Raw genomic sequence first — 20,852 nt, 5'->3', positions numbered from 1 at the left:
CACACACACACACACACACACACACACACACACACACACACACACACACACACCACAATCTCTCTCCCCCTCTTATCATTTTTAATGCTATGACTAACACTTAAGCCTACCCCTAACCTAAAAACTCAGTAAACAAAAGCATTTAATCTATAGTCTTTCCAGTCAAAACTGTCATATAATCAGATATTGCTTCTGAGGGTATAAATCACCTCAGGTGTTCAAAATACAGCACACAGTAAGCCACATATACATTAGACATTCTATCTATCTATCTATCTATCTATCTATCTATCTATCTATCTATCTATCTATCTATCTACCTCACAAAAGTAAGTACACCCCTCACATTTTTGTAAATATTTTATTATATCTTTTCATGTGACAAGACTGAAGAAATGACCCTCTGCTACAATGTAAAGTAGTGAGTGTCCAGCCTGAATAACACTGTAAATTTGCTGTCCCCTCAAAATAATTCAACACAGCCATTAATGTCTAAACTGTTGGCAACAAAAGTGACTACACCCCTAAGTGGAAATGTCCAAATTGGGCCCAATTAGCCATTTACCCTCCCCAGTGTCGTGTGACTCGTTAGTGTTACAAGGTCTCAGGTGTGAATGGGGAGCATGTGTGTTAAATTTGGTGTTATCTCGCTCATACTGGTCACTGGAAGTTCAACATGGCACCTCATGGCAAAGAACTCTCTGAGGATCTGAAAAAAAGAATTGTTGCTCTACATAAAGATGGCCTTAAGAAGATTGCCAAGACCCTGAAACTGAGCTGCAGGACGGTGGGCAAGACCATACAGTGGTCAGGACAGGTTCCACTCAGAACAGGCCTCGCCATGGTCCACCAAAGAAGTTGAGTGCACGTGCTCAGTGTCATATCCGGAGGTTGTCTTTGGGAAATAGACGTATGAGTGCTGCCAGCATTGCTGCAGAGGTTGAAGGGGTGGGGGGTCAGCCTGTCAGTGCTCAGACCATACGCCGCACACTGCATCAAATTGGTCTGCATGGCTGTCGTCCCAGAAGGAAGCCTCTACTAAAGATGATGCACAAGGAAGCCTGCATAGTTTGCTGAAGATAAGCAGACTAAGGACATGGATTACTGGAACCATGACCTGTGGTCCGATGAGACCAAGATGAACTTATTTGGTTCAGATGGTGTCAAGCGTGTGTGGCGGCAACCAGGTGAGGAGTACAAAGACAAGTGTGTCTTGCCTACAGTCAAGCATGGTGGTCAAGCATGGAGTGTCATGGTCTGTGCCTGCATGAGTGCTGCCAGCACTGGGGAGCTACAGTTCATTGAGGGAACCATGAATGTCAACATGTACTGTGACATAGTGAAGCAGAGCATGATCCCCTCCGTTAGGATACTGGGCCGCAGGGCAGTATTCCAACATGATAACAACCCCAAACACACCTCCAAGATGACCACTGCCTTGCTAAAGAAGCTGAGGGTAAAGGTGATGGACTGGCCAAGCATGTCTCCAGACCTAAACCCTATTGAGCATCTGTGGGGCATCCTCAAACGGAAGGTGGGGGAGCGCAAGGTCTCTAACATCCACCAGCTCTGTGATTTCATCATGGAGGAGTGGAAGAGGACTCAAGTGGCAACCTGTGAAGCTCTGGTGAACTCCATGACCAAGAGGGTTAAGGCAGTGCCGGAAAATAATGGTGGCCACACAAAGTATTGACACTTTGGGCCCAATTTCCACTTAGGGGTGTAGTCACTTTTGTTGCCAACGGTTTAGACATTAATGGCTGTGTTGAATTATTTTGAGGGGACAGCAAATTTACACTGTTATACAGGCTGTACACTCACTACTTTACATTGTAGCAGAGGGTCATTTCTTCAGTGTTGTCACATGAAAAGATATAATAAAATATTTACAAAAATGTGAGGGGTGTACTTACTTTTGTGAGTCTCTCTCTCTCTCTCTCTCTCTCTCTCTCTCTCTCTCTCTCTCTCTCTCTCCCTGAGACTGACTTGAAAAACAACACCAATCATCCCAAAAGCCCCCAGGATTTACTTTTGACTTGTATGAAAGTTTTCAGTGTGAATGGGTAACAAATCAGATGTCAGATATATTTTTTAACCAGTTTTACTTCCAAAGGGTGTAAAGGGGGACTTTAAAAAACACAGCACAAAAAATGCTTATCTACTTTAAGCTAAACTGCTAAAACCATTTTCTCTCATTTCTCTCCAACGCTATCTACTGACTGTAATCCAAGTGCTAAGACTATATATTTTTATTTTTAAGCCTCTCATAGAAAACCGTTACAAAGACACGACGTAATGCATTAAGACCCTGAACCACGGTCTCGAGAAGGGTTTCTGTGGAGTTTAAATCACTTCAGGTAAACTTTATTGTTGTGTTCAGATTCTGGGTTTATCGACTTGCCTGTATATAGTATGTTTAATTAATAAGGACTATACTGAATTTAGTCTTTTAGTATCACAGTCTTAATGCATTAAACACTTAATAATGCTTTTTCTGTGGAGGAGAAAATGCTTAGCATGAATATATTGTCGTAGCAGCGGACAGTGACGATAACGAGAGAAATACTTTTCCTTTGATGGTGGTTTTAGTAAACGAGGCCATGGTAAGTGTTTTGTGAAGTGACCAACATCCATCCATCCATCCATCCATCCATCATCTATACCCGCTTTATTCCTAATTAGGGTCACAGGGATCTGCTGGAGCCTATCTCAGCACACACTCGGCAAAAGGCAGGGGTACACCCTGGACAGTTCACCAGTCCATCACAGGGCAGTAACCAATATTGAAAAATGAAATAAATCACACATTCACGGGTTCATTGCTATTGCCTTCATTTAGACAAAAAAAAAAGATTTTTTTTTTTTTTGCATCTACATTTTCATCATTCAAATTCACATCGACCTCTACACATCACAGACTTGTAATAATACTCTTTATATAATTATACAAAATACACGGTTCTCCCCTCTATTTAAGGTATCCCTGTGAAGAGCGTTGATCCGAAGCTAAAATGAGTCGTCGATTTATTAATTAATTTCGTCATCGATCAGATATCCATCAAGTAACTGAACGGGAAAATTATTGCATCTTTCAAACTCGGCGTACGGAGACCTTTTGTACTCAAATACTCTCGCCCACAAAATGCTATATATATTGTGATATAAAAATAAATACTGAACCTTTTTGGAGTGGGTAGCAAAAATTGTCTGGCTTATATTAAAAGAAAAAATATTCACACTGAAACATGCACCAATGGATGAGCTATAGTAAAGAAATTGGGCCATTAGTACATTTCTGTAACTTACACAAAATTTCCGAAATACACAAAAGTGTGTTGGTTTAAACAACACTCGGTATGTTACACTTAGAAGTGTTTGGGAGAATGTTTGTTAAAATAGAACATAATCATTAAGATAAGAAATCTCTCCCTCACACATGCTTCAACTCTCTCTCTCTCTCTCACACACACACACACACACACCTTATAGGGAAATAATTCTTAGTACAAGACACAGGTTACAAATGCATTATTTACAGTACATAAAACACAACAAAAGTACAAAAGACCACAAATGTCTGGCATTGGCATTACTGGCAAAAGGGACCTGTTTAAGAGCAAACTGAGTAACTCGATTCAATTAAATCAAAAGGTTACAGATGATCTGATGTATTTTTGTTAAAAAACGGAGCAATGTATAAAAGGTACTGGCTTTCAATTGGGCTCTGAGTTTTTTTAGTGTCATGCCAGATGCCAGCTCTATTTAGAGCCCATGCCCAGTTCAGGTTTTGTGGATATTGTGAGAACATGATATCACTAATTCCATTTCCCAGTCTGCTCTAATCCTTCAGTTGCTGTTATATTGGGCTGGGGATCATAAGGAATGTTCTCAAAAGGCATGTAACAATACTGGGACAAGTCTGGACATGGACAAGGTGCCGGGAAAATAAAAAAAAAAAGAAAGAAACTTTTCATTATGCCATAGTTCATCGAAGACAAGTCTTTAAAAGCAATGGCGTTAAAATCAAAACCAAAACAAGAAGTAGGGGTTACAGTTAACATCTGATTCAGATAGGTCCTTTCAGTCAACATCCCAATTCAGAAGAATTAATCACCTACTCCTTTAGACTCGGGGCTACTTTTATTAAGTTGTGTGTTACTTTGGCTAAAGCTATTTTTTGCCAGGGGTAAAATGCTACCATGCATTAAGAAATGCCGATGATTATGAGTCCGTGCATCCTAAAGCTGAAGGTGGTAGATTCTAACTCTTCTGAGCTGGGATTGGCCACAAGGCTCTCATTAACAGGCATGCACCGATGTGCTTAAAAGTCAAAAAGCAGAGGGTTCTCAAACCTGCAGTTTGGTCCTGAAGAGCTACAATAAAATTCTCAAGACCTTAAAACAATGTCCCTCAGTGAAAATATGCCACGAGGCAGAGCTTCATCGTCAGCGGGGCAGGTGTGACGATTAAAGTGCACACAGTTCTGTGGAAAGCTGTTGATTGGGTTTGTACGACATACAAAAGAAGGAATAGCTTGGAGTAAGATTCTTTCTTTCTTTTTTTTTTTAGCTTAATCTCACGTTCCTTTCTCAACGTCTTCCTGTCAATCACGACCCATAGTTCCTGTGATGTGCGGGCATCGCCGTGTTATCAGTTGCAGAGACAAGGGCATTGTGGTAATGGGCGGAGTCAGATCGAGTAGGTGGAGCTCTCCGACTGTTGGCGGATATAGCACTGGAAGCTCTTGTCACCGATTGGATGCTCCCTGTACAAACAAAGAAACAAACAATTGAACAATTATATATATAAAGTCCATAAATATTTGGACATTGTTGCCTCTGGACACCTCCATAATTGATTTGGATCAATCTCAGAAATTTTTTACACTGTCCTTCCATTTTCACACACTCAAAAGTAACTGGATAAACTAACAGTTATAAATATAAGGCTTGTTTTTAATACTAATCATTTGGAGTTAATGAGCTTCCTCTTACAGTATAGGAAATAACTGAACTGCTACTCACTGGCTGCCATACTTGGTCTTCCTGAACTTTTCTCGCTTGTACTGTGCATGCTGCTGCTCCAACTTTTGCACAGCTGAGACGGTATGCTTGAGGATCTTGTAGGTCTCCTGTGGGTCGTCTATGACGAAGCTGGAGTACTCTTCCTGTTCGGGCCCGTCATACACAGACTTACTGCCGCACGCCTCTGTGATGATGGGATACGGACACAGGTTACTGAGAGCTCCTTCACCTGCTACTCAAAAGTATAGACAGTATGCTAGCACACACCTTGCATTTTGACGAGCTTGGACATGTAGGTGCTGAAGAGTGAGTAGATGCGCTCTGTCTCTCTGTCCCCGTCTATGTCAAGTTGAATGTTTGCGGGCAGGCCACTGCGCAAACACAAAGCAACACATTTCAGTTGCTTTTATTACAGCATTAAAGATCTGGATCTGAGCAATAAATAAGAGTGTATATTTTTTAAGATAAATCTCTGCTACTCTGAATGACTTACTTTCACCCAATATAGCCATGTGTGAAAAATATAGAGAGACCACAGACACCTGTAACTACCTACTTCCTAACAAATACCTAATAAACTAGGATGTAATGGTGCAAGATGGAAAAATGTTGATTATTGGGTATGATTATACTCAATGTTGATGTTGATTATGAGTATTCTAAATGTTGATTATGAGTATTCTGTTCATTATGCATCTAATGCAATCGCACAGTTTGGACACCAGAGGTCTGCAAAACCCATGGAGTTCAAATATAAAGAGAGCATGCTGCTGCTGAGGATTCTGGAGCAACAGACACATATGGGTTATACAACTATGATCTTGTCCAGGAAAGACGTCGATGGAGTCATGCACCTTAGTCGACTTTGGAGCTGTGTTTCCAGTTAAATCGATGCCTCAGGTGCTTCTACAAACCTCATCATGTGTGCTTGATCATTTTGCACTGCATCAGTCACTTCAATCAAATTTCTATTCTACGTTTATTTATGTATTTCTAAGATATTACACCTCTGTTCATAGCAAATTATACAAATGTATATGAACATTGTTTTGCATTGTTTCCCCCCAAATTCTGTTAAAAATATCCTGAGAATGAAACTGAATGAATCGTGATGTACTGAAGTGTGACCAGAGTGTATCATTACACTGCTATGACAGAGTGAAAATATTTAACAGGTGCTTAGAGAGCTTGGAGGTACATGTGAAATGCCTACTGGTCAACTCCACTGTAGAGTATTATACCTGACCCAAAATATGCTTCCCCACAGGACATTAACTGGACTAAGCAGTGGACAGTGAATTTCAGTTCAGTTGTACAATGATCATGGAAATGTTGATGCTTTCGTTAGCATTAGCAGAGTAATAATAATGATGTATTTGACTAACCCTGTGCAGGGGGTGCAGCCTGGAGCGGAGTCTATGGCCTGTTTGCAGCACAGCCAGTGGCCGTTGAGGTAGGCTGAAGGATGGTAGGTGCTCAGGCGCTTGCGGTTACACTGGCTGACTTTAGTCAGGATGTCGATCCAGTCCCGTGCCTCTACACAGTTGTTGGCCTGAATGTACAGCGCCCGCTCTGGCTGGATCACCTGAAACATCTGGAGAACCAACAGGAAGGTCAGAGTGTTTATGTGGTCTGAGGAGCAAGGGCTAAGTCATGTATCCACTGGACAGACACATCAGCTGGATATTACTGAAATCTCACTTTGGTTCTGATGACCTCTTTTTAGAGGCCAAAAAATGGAAGTTCCTCCTTTTTAGTTGAATGTCTTTATCATGTCACTCCACAGTGGAGGTTAATATGAAGCTCATGTGAAAGTAGACACTCATGGCTTTAAGAATTTGTAGTATTTCAGTTTTCACCTAGCCTACTAGGGGCAATATGTTCAGAGAAAAGTTCAATAAAACAAAAACAATTTATTTTCTTTTTCTATCCTCAAAGTAAATGATGATATCAAACCCATGTTTGCTCTCTGAGATACCCCAAGTGCTTGTTCTAAAATTCAACCACTAAAAGTCTGTATAATTATCCAACAGAGGGAAAAACACACGAGTCACACCGAAAGCAAAAGATTTCTGATGTGGCCATAAAAATCATTCACTGCTTTATACTGAAGTCGATTTCCATTCTGCCAGTAGACTGGAAAGTCAGTGTACTGGTAAAAAGAGTTAAAGAATTAATTTTGTCATCTATATATATATATATATATGTATATCCAAGTGAAATGAAGACAAAACTGTCCACTAAAACGTATATGGGAGTGTCATTTTGTAGCTGGTATGTTGTACATAGTCTCTTACGTTCTTCATCTTGAAAGACTCCTCCTCTAATCTCTCCACAGCCAAGATGTTCTCAATAGGGATCCTACACAAAGCTCCTTCACCTTCACACAAAAATCAACACAAACAATAAAGCACAACAACAAATGCAAACACAAAACCTACAACTACTAAACCTTTCATACTGTAGGTGAACATGTATATTGGGTGATCTGTACATCACAGAGCTGGAAGTGAGATGAATTATCAGGTGCTTAACACCACCAGAGAGTAGCATCGGCATTACCTTTGGTTTTATGGTAAGTGAACTCGTGATTAGTGAGCCGGAACCATCTCTTCTTAAAGTTCTTTATGCCGAAGCGATTCCTCCCTTGTGCTCTTTTGATCATAAATCTGGCCAATGGTATGAAGGGAAAGAAGCAGAAAGAGAAGAGATAATGAAGAGCACACATTAAGAATGGAGTGTGTTTGTAAAAAACTATTTCCTCCAAAAAACTATTTCCTCCATCACAAGCATAGCATTACTAACAGGTAGAGTATATTTACTATTGTCTTTTGACATGCTTTTTTAAAACCTGTTCCCAACCAATTTTACGCCTAGAGTCGTCACTTTGATGCTTACTGAATGACTGAAAAGCAGTGATGAGAAAAATACCACATATTAAAGTAAATGGCTGTGTGAATTTCAAGCACACTGAAATGGTACACTGGGTCGCAGCTTTATTGCACGCTGTAGCTAAACAGACTCACAGACTTCATTCTAACTAACTTGTAGAACATGTCTGTGCTTGGACCATGCCATGTCCAGCCTCTATGACAACTATGGGGAGGTGGTGCTATCAAAGAACACTGAGAAGGCCACAACCAGAGACATTATCAAGAGAGGAGACAGCTGAGCAGTCGGAGTTAAGGGATCGAATGATGGGAGCCACGTGACGTGACGTCAAGTTTTAGTGACCTCAACATGCAAGAGAGAAATCTTGAGAAAAATAATTGTAAAGATTTAGCTGAGACGGCGTCTAGGCTGATATTTATGAGGTAAATAACCCGTTAAATTCAGAACAGCTATAAATCCTAAATGGCTTCTTAGGGCATTAGGTTGTATCTGATGTCAGGGGCATTAAACTAAACTACAGCAAGTTTCAGCTACGTAAAACTCTTCACTGAATGATGAGAACAGTCTACTAATGATTCGATTCCGCTTAAAAACTGCAATTCTCAGTGGTTATGTTCAGTTTCAGAGCAGTGCTGTGATGTTTACACACAGTAAGAAAAGAAACAGAAGAGAAAACACACTTCTCTGACTGATTATACATCAATCTTTGCACGTGGCTTTTCAATCTGCCTCTGTCTCTAGCATCTTTACTCAACTGTTTTTGTGCAGGTTACTATACTATTATATAGTTTTGTAATTGTACTGGGATTGTTTTGTACTGTCTGTCTTGCACTGTTTGTACACATGCACTTTAAGTAGCACTGTGTTACTGTACATAGTTCTTAGCTCTCTGCTATTTTACATAGCCTCATGGTCCTTGAGGATCTTTGTTTCATGTCACCGTGTACTACAGCAGCTACATATGGTGAAAATGACCATACATGCTTGACTTATTGTCTTTAAATAAATAAATAATCCATGCAGCCAGACCAGAGAGGATGAGAAAACCATTCCCTTTCTAAGCTAATGTGTTTAACCCTGTGGTGAGTCTCTCTGGTCTGATGAGCTTCCTTCAGTTAAATAATTTACAGAAATGCATGTGACCACACAAGCCACAGCAGAGGGTCTGCCACAGAAGCCGTGCTGCTTCTATAGACTATAGGGAATTTGTTTCTTTTAATACAGTAAGCGTTATTAGTTTCATTCCACTGAAATACTTGTCTGGATCCAGACTGCAGGCCACATGGTGATGATCTCTGTCCTATACACTGCACGTGTAAGCAGTAAGAAGCTATTTGAGATGTGATGTCCTCTTGGCTGGTAGTCACTGTTCACATAAAATCAGCTGGGCAGAAATGTGAATATCATAAAAACTAGATCCTCCCAGAGCCCCCTTTTCATTTTCTGGGGTATTTACACCCACAGTAGCTAGAACATCATTTTTTCTGCTCTGTTTGAGCCAAAGACGGCTCATAATATCATTCTAGTCAGATTTAGAAATCTGCATTAGAAACATCAACATGGTCATCAAGGTCAGACAGGAGCTTGGGCTTGTATGACTGAAAACACACTGCCAGGACGTCTCTTCTTCTGATAATATCTTTGGCCACAACACACAACACAAAAGAACAATGGCAGGAGCTTCTGTCTGCATTTACTTTAGCGTATTATTAGGTTCGGCACTTCCCTGATAATTGTCTATACAATTTACACGTATCAGGGAAGCGGAAAGGGCGGTGAGGGTCAGAGGAGCGGCCAATCAGATGCAGCTTACCTGCAAGAACCCTTCCCATCAACCCTCTTATTAGTCAGTTTAACGCTCCTGTGCCCAGCAGAGAAATACAAGAAAAAAGACACCTGAATGTGTCTTAAAGGCCAGAGGAGTCAGACCCTGGTCCTAGAGCGTCACAGCACTGCAGAGCACTACATATTACACCTCCTTTAACAAACACGATTCAACTCATCAGTTAATTACAGAGGACTAGATTTGGTTTAGTTGAAGAGAAAAACAAATCTCTAAAGAGCTGTGGCCCCCAGGACCTGAATTTGACAGACAGATCAGAGATACACACACACACACACACGTATCCGTTCCATTGGCTCTGCCGTTAATATTGAAGTTCATTGTGCAAGTTCCAAACTTGCAAAAGATACGAGAGAGTCATTTATCACATGCATTAACTCATCTTTGGTTAAACGGTTCACAAGATGATGATTAATACAGCACAGTGCTGCTGCCCGCTGCTTACCCTTCTTTTAACATGATGGGGGTCTCAATGCTCTTCTGGTCCCATCTCCCAGACGACGAGATCAGATCCAGAAACTGTGCACAAGCACACAACACACACACAACATGCATACAACACACACACAACACACACACACAACACACACATCAGAGGAAATGAAAGCATTAGCTATAATGGTATAATAATTATACTTTATTAAAGCTGGAAGAGAGAAAGATAGAGGGAGAATGCAGTGATACAGCAACAACATTAAGAGGAGTTAACAGTATGTGTCCACTTTTAAATTTGTTTGCCACATGGCACCGCTCCATCTCTCACCCCCCCCCCTCTCCCTCTCTATCTTCTTTCTCTCTCCTCTCCCTCTCTCTCTCCTCTCCCTCTCTCTCTGTCTCCTCTACCTCTCTCCCAATCCCTTTCTCCCTACCTCCCTCTCTCTGTCTCTCTACCTCTTTCTCTGTCTCCACTCCCTCTTCTCTCTCTCCCTGTCTCCTCTATCTCTCTCTCTGTCTCCTTTACCTCTCTCTCCCTGTCTACTCTCCCTTTCTCCTCTCCCTCTCTCCTACCCTTCTCCCTCTCTCTCTGTCTCCTCTCCCTCTCTCCCCTCTCCCTTGGTGGGCATTTCACTGATGTCTACATGGGTTTGGTAGTGAGTGGGGTGTTGCTATGGAAATCAAATAAACAATACTGAACCATACTGTACAACATCACTATTATATAGTTTATTTAAAGTAATATCATCGTCCAAATGGAAGAGGATGGGTGGAGCTCCACACTGAAGAGATGTTTCTGATCAGAAGGCTGTAAGTTAAAACCACAGGACCTACAAGCTACTGGGGCCCTTGAGCAAGGCCCTTAACCCTCTACTGCTCAGCTTTATAAATGAGATGAACGTAAGCTGCTCTGGATGCCAAATGCTGTAAATGTAAAGTGAACATGTTCCTGAAGACTCAAAAGAAGAATCCATTTTACACAGAATTCAACAACATCGTAAGTAAGAAAAGTGCAAATAAGCAAACTCACGTTTTTCACAGCATCTGCATACTTCTGCTCATTAAAGTAATCGTAAAACGCAGCCATGTACGACTCTTTAAAGTTGCCCTGGAAAAGAGTGAGAAAATCTCATCATCACTGATATGTCCAGTTTCACAAACAGAAATATTTCAGCACTGAATGGACAACGACTGTTTGTAGCTTAAATCTAAACCTATTTTCACGACTGCACAGTCAATTATTCAGTCAGATGTTCGGTTAACTAGCAAGCTTTAAGAAGCAGCAGTTATTTCTGCCCCAGTTCAGTGCTAATACAGAGTCACGTGAGATCAGATGATTGGCTAAAGCGTCACTATGGCTAACAGGGAAGAGAGTATAACATGAGAGAGCACGGGAATTTTACTCCCTTTCCTCCTGGCTACAGATCGCTTCGGCATCGTCAGGATGCAGATTTCCTGACATCAAACAATTTCCTGTTTTAAGATTGTTTAAAGTGATAGCGTTTCCAAAGCCATAGACTTTAATCCACCGACTTACTGATTTCGACTTTGCAAGGCTTCCCAGGGTCTGGATGGTTTTGGAGATGAGTGTCAGAGTCCGTGATGTACAAGGATCCTTTAAAAGGAAAAACAAGAAGGGCATGTTACAAAGAACACACAGTTTCACACACTGGAAACAGATGCAGGTTTCCTCAATCAGCTCAGTTGAAATGTTATTATCAGCAGGAGGATCACATGGTCAGTGATGTATATTGAAAACACTCACCGGATGATGTGGCCTGAGCTGAAACAGGTTGGGTGAGAGGATCGCTGGGGCGAAGAATCGCAGGAAGATGAAGCTACTGACGGCTGTGTACCTCACGTCTTGGTCCACTGTGAACATCCACAAACACAAACATCAGCACGCTCTGTTTCTCCACCACCATCATCATCATCAGACTAACAACAGAATCAGAATCATTTTATATGTATTAGGAATTTTTTATGGTGTTTGGTCACAACACAATGCATTCAACACATCTCACAATCTTATTAAACAAATCATCAACAACCGTCGTAATAAACAAATACGGCCCCTAATATACAAATATATAAATATTACACCTTCAGAGAAAAGAGCAGGCTCCGTTGTAATTTGCATGCAGTTCAGGGTTCATTAAACAGAGTGAAATTAATAAATAATTGTGGAAATATAAAATATAATAGCAATGATATATAGTAATGTATAATAAAATTAATAAATTATAAACTTAATAAGTAGTTAACTACTATTATTATTACTTTTATTATCACCATTATTATTATTATTATTATTATTATCATCCTCATAATCATTATTATTATTATTATTATTATTATTATTATTATTATTATTATTTACGGTTCCATTGTCCCGAAGTCAATGTTTTTTTATAAGTACTTAACTATTATTATTATTTTTTATTATCACCATTATTATTAGTATAATAATAATAATAATAATAATAATAATAATAATTATGATTATTATTATTATTATTATTTCTGGTTCCATCATCCTGAAGTCAATGTTTTTTATAAGTACTTAACTATTGTTATTATTTTTTATTATCACCATTATTATTAGTATAATAATAATAATAATAATAATAATAATAATAATAATTATTATTATTATTATTATTATTATTATTACTTCTGGTTCTATCATCCTGAAGTCAATGATTTTTTAATGGGATTTTGATTTAAATGCCTGAAATAAGGCCTGTGTCTAACATTAAGATTAAGATATTGTCATGTTTTATTCTACAATATAAAATATACCAGCTATAGATCAGGAAAAGACAGCTGCTGAAGTGGATAAACAGGACTACAGAAGTTGTTAGGGATGTTAAACCACATCATGCCAAATAGGAAACATCGTCTACTTCTGCCTCGTTGTGTTTATATTACTAACACACTCAAACTATTCCAACTCTCCCACTTTTCATTCATCCCCAAAAACTTCAGAGTGTACTTCATGCTTCAAAATTCATTAAAATTGTGTTTATCTTCATGAAGAAAATGAATCATAAGTGTCTGCTGGTCAGAGCTGAATTTCTGCAATAATCCAAGAGCCAATGGGAGAAAAATGCTACAGGCTTGTTGTGGAGGGATTGAGGGAGATGATCACCTCTGGGCTGGTGTATAAAAACAGGTCATCCTACAGCACTCTATTCATAAAAATCATTTAGTGAAGATTGCTCGTTATTGGCAGGTCAATATTATATTATATTTGACAAGAGATAGCCGTCTGGTTAATAACAGAAATTTTCAGTGGAATGAAGCTGTTCAGGGATGGTAGTTTTTGGAACAGGTAATTAGCAAGGTGGGAGGAGTCACTGATGATGATGATGATGATGATTGTTCCTGCTCGTCTCTTTGTCCTGGCGGTGTACAGGTCTTCAAGAAGTGACAGTCTGCAGCTGATGATTTTCTCAGTGGTCCTGATAGTGTGTTGCAGCTTCCTCTTTTCTCTGGACAAAGCTACACCAAACCAGAGAGTGATGGCAGACATAAGGATGCAGTCCATAGTGATGGTATGGAATGGAACCAGTAATATGCCTGGGGAAGATGGGGAACATCCTTTGCTGATCATTCTTGTTGACAAATTCCATTTGAAGGAAGAGACAGTGCTCACCGAGGAATTATCAAGGATGAGTGAGGAGAGGGAAGATGTGCGCTTCCTGAAGTTGATGTACATCAGGAGGCTGGTTGTTGAACCTCCTGGTGGTATTTTGACTCGTCACTGTTGACTAATCACAGTGATGTCGTGTGCAGATTTGAGAGGTGACCTTGTGGTGCTCCGGTGCTGAAAGCCCAGGGTTCAGACATGTTCAGAAGCTGATCCTCATCCATCCTCCGGCTATTTATTATTTATTTTAAACATTTCCGTCTGTTGTAGTATTTAAGTGCTTCAGTACTCAATGTCTTTATGGCTTATTTTTCCAGACTTCACGGCCTTTAGTTCCGGTCAAAATGCAGGGATGAGTTGGATCATAGACAGTCCATAAGGGCCAGAGCTTTGGCTTAGTCTGCGTTCTAGCTGGGTCAAAAGTAGAGGACTAAAGTTTATCCCCATTCAGGTTGCACACTTAATGAACTGGTGGAATTGGGGGAGATCCAGATGTGAGTCGCATTTGAGTGACCTCTGGATGAACAGACCATATTTTTGACTGCACCAGACTTGATTAATACACACATCCTCTTTTATTTATTTATTTATTTTTTAGCAAAGATCAGGGAATATCTGAAATGCTGGTATTCCACTATAGTGCCGTTCAGCCAGTCCTCAGTGAAGCAGTAAACTAATGTCTTTATTGTGCTTGGGAGTTTGTTGATCTTGTTATAAACTGAGTGCACATTACACAGGAATATTCCTGGGAGCGGAGATCACAAGCCTCTCCTCCTAAATCTGACCAGTGCTCCAGCCCACTTGCCTCTCTGTCTTTTTCACACAGCTTGGAGAGCCTTATGAACATGCTTCAGGAGATAATAAATCTGCAGATAAATCATCTGATACTGTTCTCCTGATATCAAGAAGTATGTCCTTTGAATATTGAACCTGAACTGACAAAAAATATGCAAAGAGACCAGACACAGGACAAAAACACTGTGACTGCCATCTTGGGCACCAGCAGGACTAACCAAAAGAAAACAGTTTGGGATTCCTGCTGAGGATCTTCCCAATTTGTCTTCAGTACATACTGCAACATCAACAGTAAACAGAGTAGCCCTTATTTATGTTTAAACAAGATATTTATTATAGTTCTTTAGCTTTCATCATACAGACTTGCTTAAATCTATAACACTGACTATATAGCTTGCTGTTTTGAGGTAAATATACATCACACACAGCTGATAGAGTTTGAACATGGAGGTCACTGGATCAACATGGATTCGCATCACTTTATAGCCCAGACACATATCCCGAGGCTGAAAATGACGTAATTCCTAAAATTCTTGGTGTTTGCTCTCTGCTGTTTGTGTATAACGTCACTGCGATGAGACTCAGTGTCCAGCAGGTGGCATCATGCAAACTCACAATCAAATCCAACCTGCTGCTGCTTTCTTTCAAACACCAGAGCCAGCGAGCAGGCGGTGAAAGCAAATGAGGACATGGCAGGGAATGCAGAGTGATCGAGGGGGATAAAGAACAGTGAAACTCAGAAACTCCTCAGCGATGTCTGAGTCTCTGCTGAGAGAAATCTAGCTTCACTCTACGCACTGTAAGACAAACAGCAGCACTGCTGTGGGTTCAGGGTGACGCTGAACTCCACCAGCACTAATAATAAAAGCAGGAGACTATTTTATGCTTCACAGCATTCAGTTGCTAACTCAAGGTCACACTAAGTGTGTACGCGGTTACCTTGGAAACGGGTGGCGGCAGATTCTCGGAGCGAGAAGAAAATGTCGCACATGACGGTGGGGCATCTGACGCCGGAGGTAGTGATGACGTTGAAGATGCGATCCACGTACTGCCGCAGGTTCTCCTGAGAACAGACATAGAAAGGGAGGTGAAGGAAAGCATGCACGCACACACACACACTGCTGGAAGGCTTATGCCTGCTCGTGTTTGTGCCATCAAGTAGATGAAGACAGACAACTGTGAAAACATTTGGAAATTAGAAATGCCTTTCACAACGTCCAGCCTAGCGCTCTGTCTGTCTGTATTGCTTTGTTTCACACAGATAAGTAAACAAGCATCCAGGATCACATGCTTCTGTTACTCATATACAGCCTCAAACACTCAAACACACACACACACACAGGCTTATAAACATGCAGGCTGAGAGAAGTATGACTCACCCTGTTGGTCTCTAGATTCTCTGATTCTTTCAGCTTTACAGGGTCGATTTCACACGGCTTGTGCTCAGTGCAGATCTACACAACAGAACACACACATACACCATCATACACACACTTTATCATATACATACATTATCATATACACACACATACACCATCATACACACACATTATCATATACATTATCATATACACACACATACACCATCATACACACACATTATCATATACATTATCATATACACACACATACACCATCATACACACACTTTATCATATACATACATTATCATATACACACACATACACCATCATACACACACATTATCATATACATTATCATATACACACACATACACCATCATACACACACATTATCATATACATTATCATATACACACACATACACCATCATACACACACACACATACACACCATCATACACACACTTTATCATATACATACATTATCATATACACACACATACACCATCATACACACACACACATACACACCATCATACACACACTTTATCATATACACACATTATCATATACACACACATACACCATCATACACACACATTATCATATACACACACACACCATCATACACACACATACACCATCATACACACACATTATCATATACACACACATACACACACATACATACACACCATCATATACACACATTATCATATACACACACACACACCATCATACACACAAATTATCATATACACACACACACATTCACACCATCATACACACACATTATCATATACACACACATACACCATCATACACACACACACACCATCATACACACACATTATCATATAAACACACACATACACCGTCATACACACACATTATCATATACACACACAAACACCATCATAAACACACATTATCATATAAACACATTATCATATAAACACACACATACACCATCATACACAAACATCATATACACACACACATACACCATCATACACACACATATACACCATCATAAACACACATTATCATATACACACACACATACTCCATCATACACAAACATCATATACACACACACATACACCATCATACACACACATATACACCATCATACACACACATTATCATATACACACATTATCATATACACACATTATCATATACACACACACATACACACCATCATACACACACATTATCATATACACACATTATCATATACACACACACATACACCATCATACACACACATTATCATATACACACACACATACACCATCATACACACACACCATATACACACACATATACACCATCATACACACACATATACACACACACATTATCATATACACACACACATACACCATCACACACACACACCATATACACACACATATACACCATCATACACACACATATACACACACACATTATCATACACACATACACCATCATACACACACACCATATACACACACATATACACCATCATACACACACATTATCATATACACACACATATACACACACACATACACCATCATACACACACACCATATACACACACATATACACCATCATACACACACACCATATACACACACACATTATCATATACACACACACATACACCATCATACACACACACCATATACACACACATATACACCATCATACACACACACCATATACACACACATATACACCATCATACACACACATATACACACACACATTATCATATACACACACACATACACCATCATACACACACACCATATACACACACATATACACCATTATACACACACATTATCATATAAACACACACATACACCATCATACACACACATTATCATATACACACATTATCATATACACACACATATACACCATTATACACACACATTATCATATACACACACACATACACCATCATACACACACATTATCATATACACACACACATACACCATCATACACACACATTATCATATACACACACACATACACCATCACACACACACCATATACACACACATATACACCATCATACACACACATATACACACACACATTATCATATACACACACACATACACCATCATACACACACACCATATACACACACATATACACCATCATACACACACATTATCATATACACACATTATCATATACACACACACATACACCATCATACACACACACATACACCATCATACACACACACATCATATATACACACACATATACACCATCATACACACACATTATCATATACACACACATATACACACACACATACACCATCATACACACACACCATATACACACACATATACAACATTATACACACACATTATCATATACACACACATACACCATCATACACACACATTATCATATACACACACATATACACACACACATACACCATCATACACACACACCATCATACACACACACATACACCATCATACACACACATTATCATATAAACACACACATACACCGTCATACACACACATTATCATATACACACATTATCATATACACACACACATACACCATCATACACACACATTATCATATACACACACATATACACACACACATACACCATCATACACACACACCATATACACACACATATACAACATTATACACACACATTATCATATAAACACACACATACACCATCATACACACACATTATCATATACACACACACATACACCATCACACACACACATTATCATATAAACACACACATACACCATCATACACACACATTATCATATACACACACACATACACCATCATACACATACATTATCATATAAACACACACATACACCATCATACACACACATTATCATATACACACACACATACACCATCACACACACACATTATCATATAAACACACACATACACCGTCTTACACACACATTATCATATACACACACACATACACCGTCATACACACACATTATCATATACACACATTATCATATAAACACACACATACACCATCATACACACACATTATCATATACACACACACATACACCATCATACACACACATTATCATATAAACACACACATACACCATCATACACACACATTATCATATAAACACACACATACACCATCATACACACACATTATCATATAAACACACACATACACCATCATACACACACATTATCATATAAACACACACATACACCGTCATACACACACATTATCATACACACACATTATCATATACACACACACATACACCATCATACACACACATTATCATATAAACACACACATACACCATCATACACACACATTATCATATAAACACACACATACACCATCATACACACACATTATCATATAAACACACACATACACCATCATACACACACATTATCATATACACACACACATACACCATCACACACACACATTATCATATAAACACACACATACACCGTCTTACACACACATTATCATATACACACACACATACACCATCATACACACACATTATCATATACACACACACATACACCATCACACACACACATTATCATATAAACACACACATACACCATCATACACACACATTATCATATACACACACACATACACCATCATACACACACATTATCATATACACACACACATACACCATCATACACACACATATACACACACACACATATACACACACATATACACCATCATACACACACATATACACACACACATATACACACACACATACACCATCATACACACACATATACACACACACATACACCATCATACACACACACATACACCATCATACACACACACACCATATACACACACATTATCATATACACACACACATACACCATCATACACACACATTATCATATAAACACACACATACACCGTCTTACACACACATTATCATATACACACACACATACACCATCATACACACACATATACACACACACACATATACACACACATATACACCATCATACACACACATATACACACACACATATAAACACACACATACACCATCATACACACACATTATCATATAAACACACACATACACCATCATACACACACATTATCATATAAATACACACACATACACCATCATACACACACATTATCATATAAACACACACATACACCATCATACACACACATTATCATATAAATACACACACATACACCATCATACACACACATACACCATCATACACACACATTATCATATACACACACATATACACACACACATACACCATCATACACACACATCATATACACACACATATACACCATCATACACACACATTATCATATACACACATTATCATATACACACACACACACCATCATACACACACATTATCATATAAACACACACATACACCATCATACACACACATTATCATATACACACACATACACCATCATACACACACATTATCATATAAACACACACATACACCGTCATACACACACATTATCATATACACACACATATACACACACATTATCATATACACACATTATCATATACACACACACATACACTATCATACACACACATTATCATATAAACACACATACACCGTCATACACACACATTATCATATACACACACATATACACACACATTATCATATACACACATTATCATATACACACACACATACACCATCATACACACACATTATCATATACACACATACAGCATCATACACACACATACACCATCATACACACACACATACACCATCATACAC

General features: G+C 39.1%; 1 protein-coding gene across 2 annotated transcripts in view; it reads right to left on the bottom strand.

The window, feature by feature from the left end:
• Positions 1-2,815: 2,815 nt before the first annotated feature.
• rasa3 (RAS p21 protein activator 3) overlaps positions 2,816-20,852 on the bottom strand; it is a 63,835-nt gene continuing 45,798 nt past the window's right edge. For both annotated transcript variants that reach the window (XM_058380481.1, XM_058380482.1), the window contains exons 13-24: positions 16,021-16,095; positions 15,581-15,704; positions 11,960-12,066; positions 11,732-11,809; positions 11,225-11,302; positions 10,205-10,278; positions 7,587-7,693; positions 7,322-7,404; positions 6,410-6,618; positions 5,292-5,395; positions 5,025-5,208; positions 2,816-4,765 (exon numbers count right to left, since the gene is read on the bottom strand). In XM_058380481.1, the coding sequence (XP_058236464.1) occupies positions 4,690-4,765; positions 5,025-5,208; positions 5,292-5,395; positions 6,410-6,618; positions 7,322-7,404; positions 7,587-7,693; positions 10,205-10,278; positions 11,225-11,302; positions 11,732-11,809; positions 11,960-12,066; positions 15,581-15,704; positions 16,021-16,095 (1,299 nt within the window). In that variant the 3' untranslated portion in view covers positions 2,816-4,689. The remainder of the gene's footprint in view (positions 4,766-5,024; positions 5,209-5,291; positions 5,396-6,409; positions 6,619-7,321; positions 7,405-7,586; positions 7,694-10,204; positions 10,279-11,224; positions 11,303-11,731; positions 11,810-11,959; positions 12,067-15,580; positions 15,705-16,020; positions 16,096-20,852) is intronic.

This window comes from Hemibagrus wyckioides, linkage group LG26 (genome assembly GCF_019097595.1).
Source record: "Hemibagrus wyckioides isolate EC202008001 linkage group LG26, SWU_Hwy_1.0, whole genome shotgun sequence".
Taxonomy (NCBI): Eukaryota; Metazoa; Chordata; class Actinopteri; order Siluriformes; family Bagridae; genus Hemibagrus; species Hemibagrus wyckioides.
This window is presented reverse-complemented; position numbering and strand designations above follow the sequence as displayed.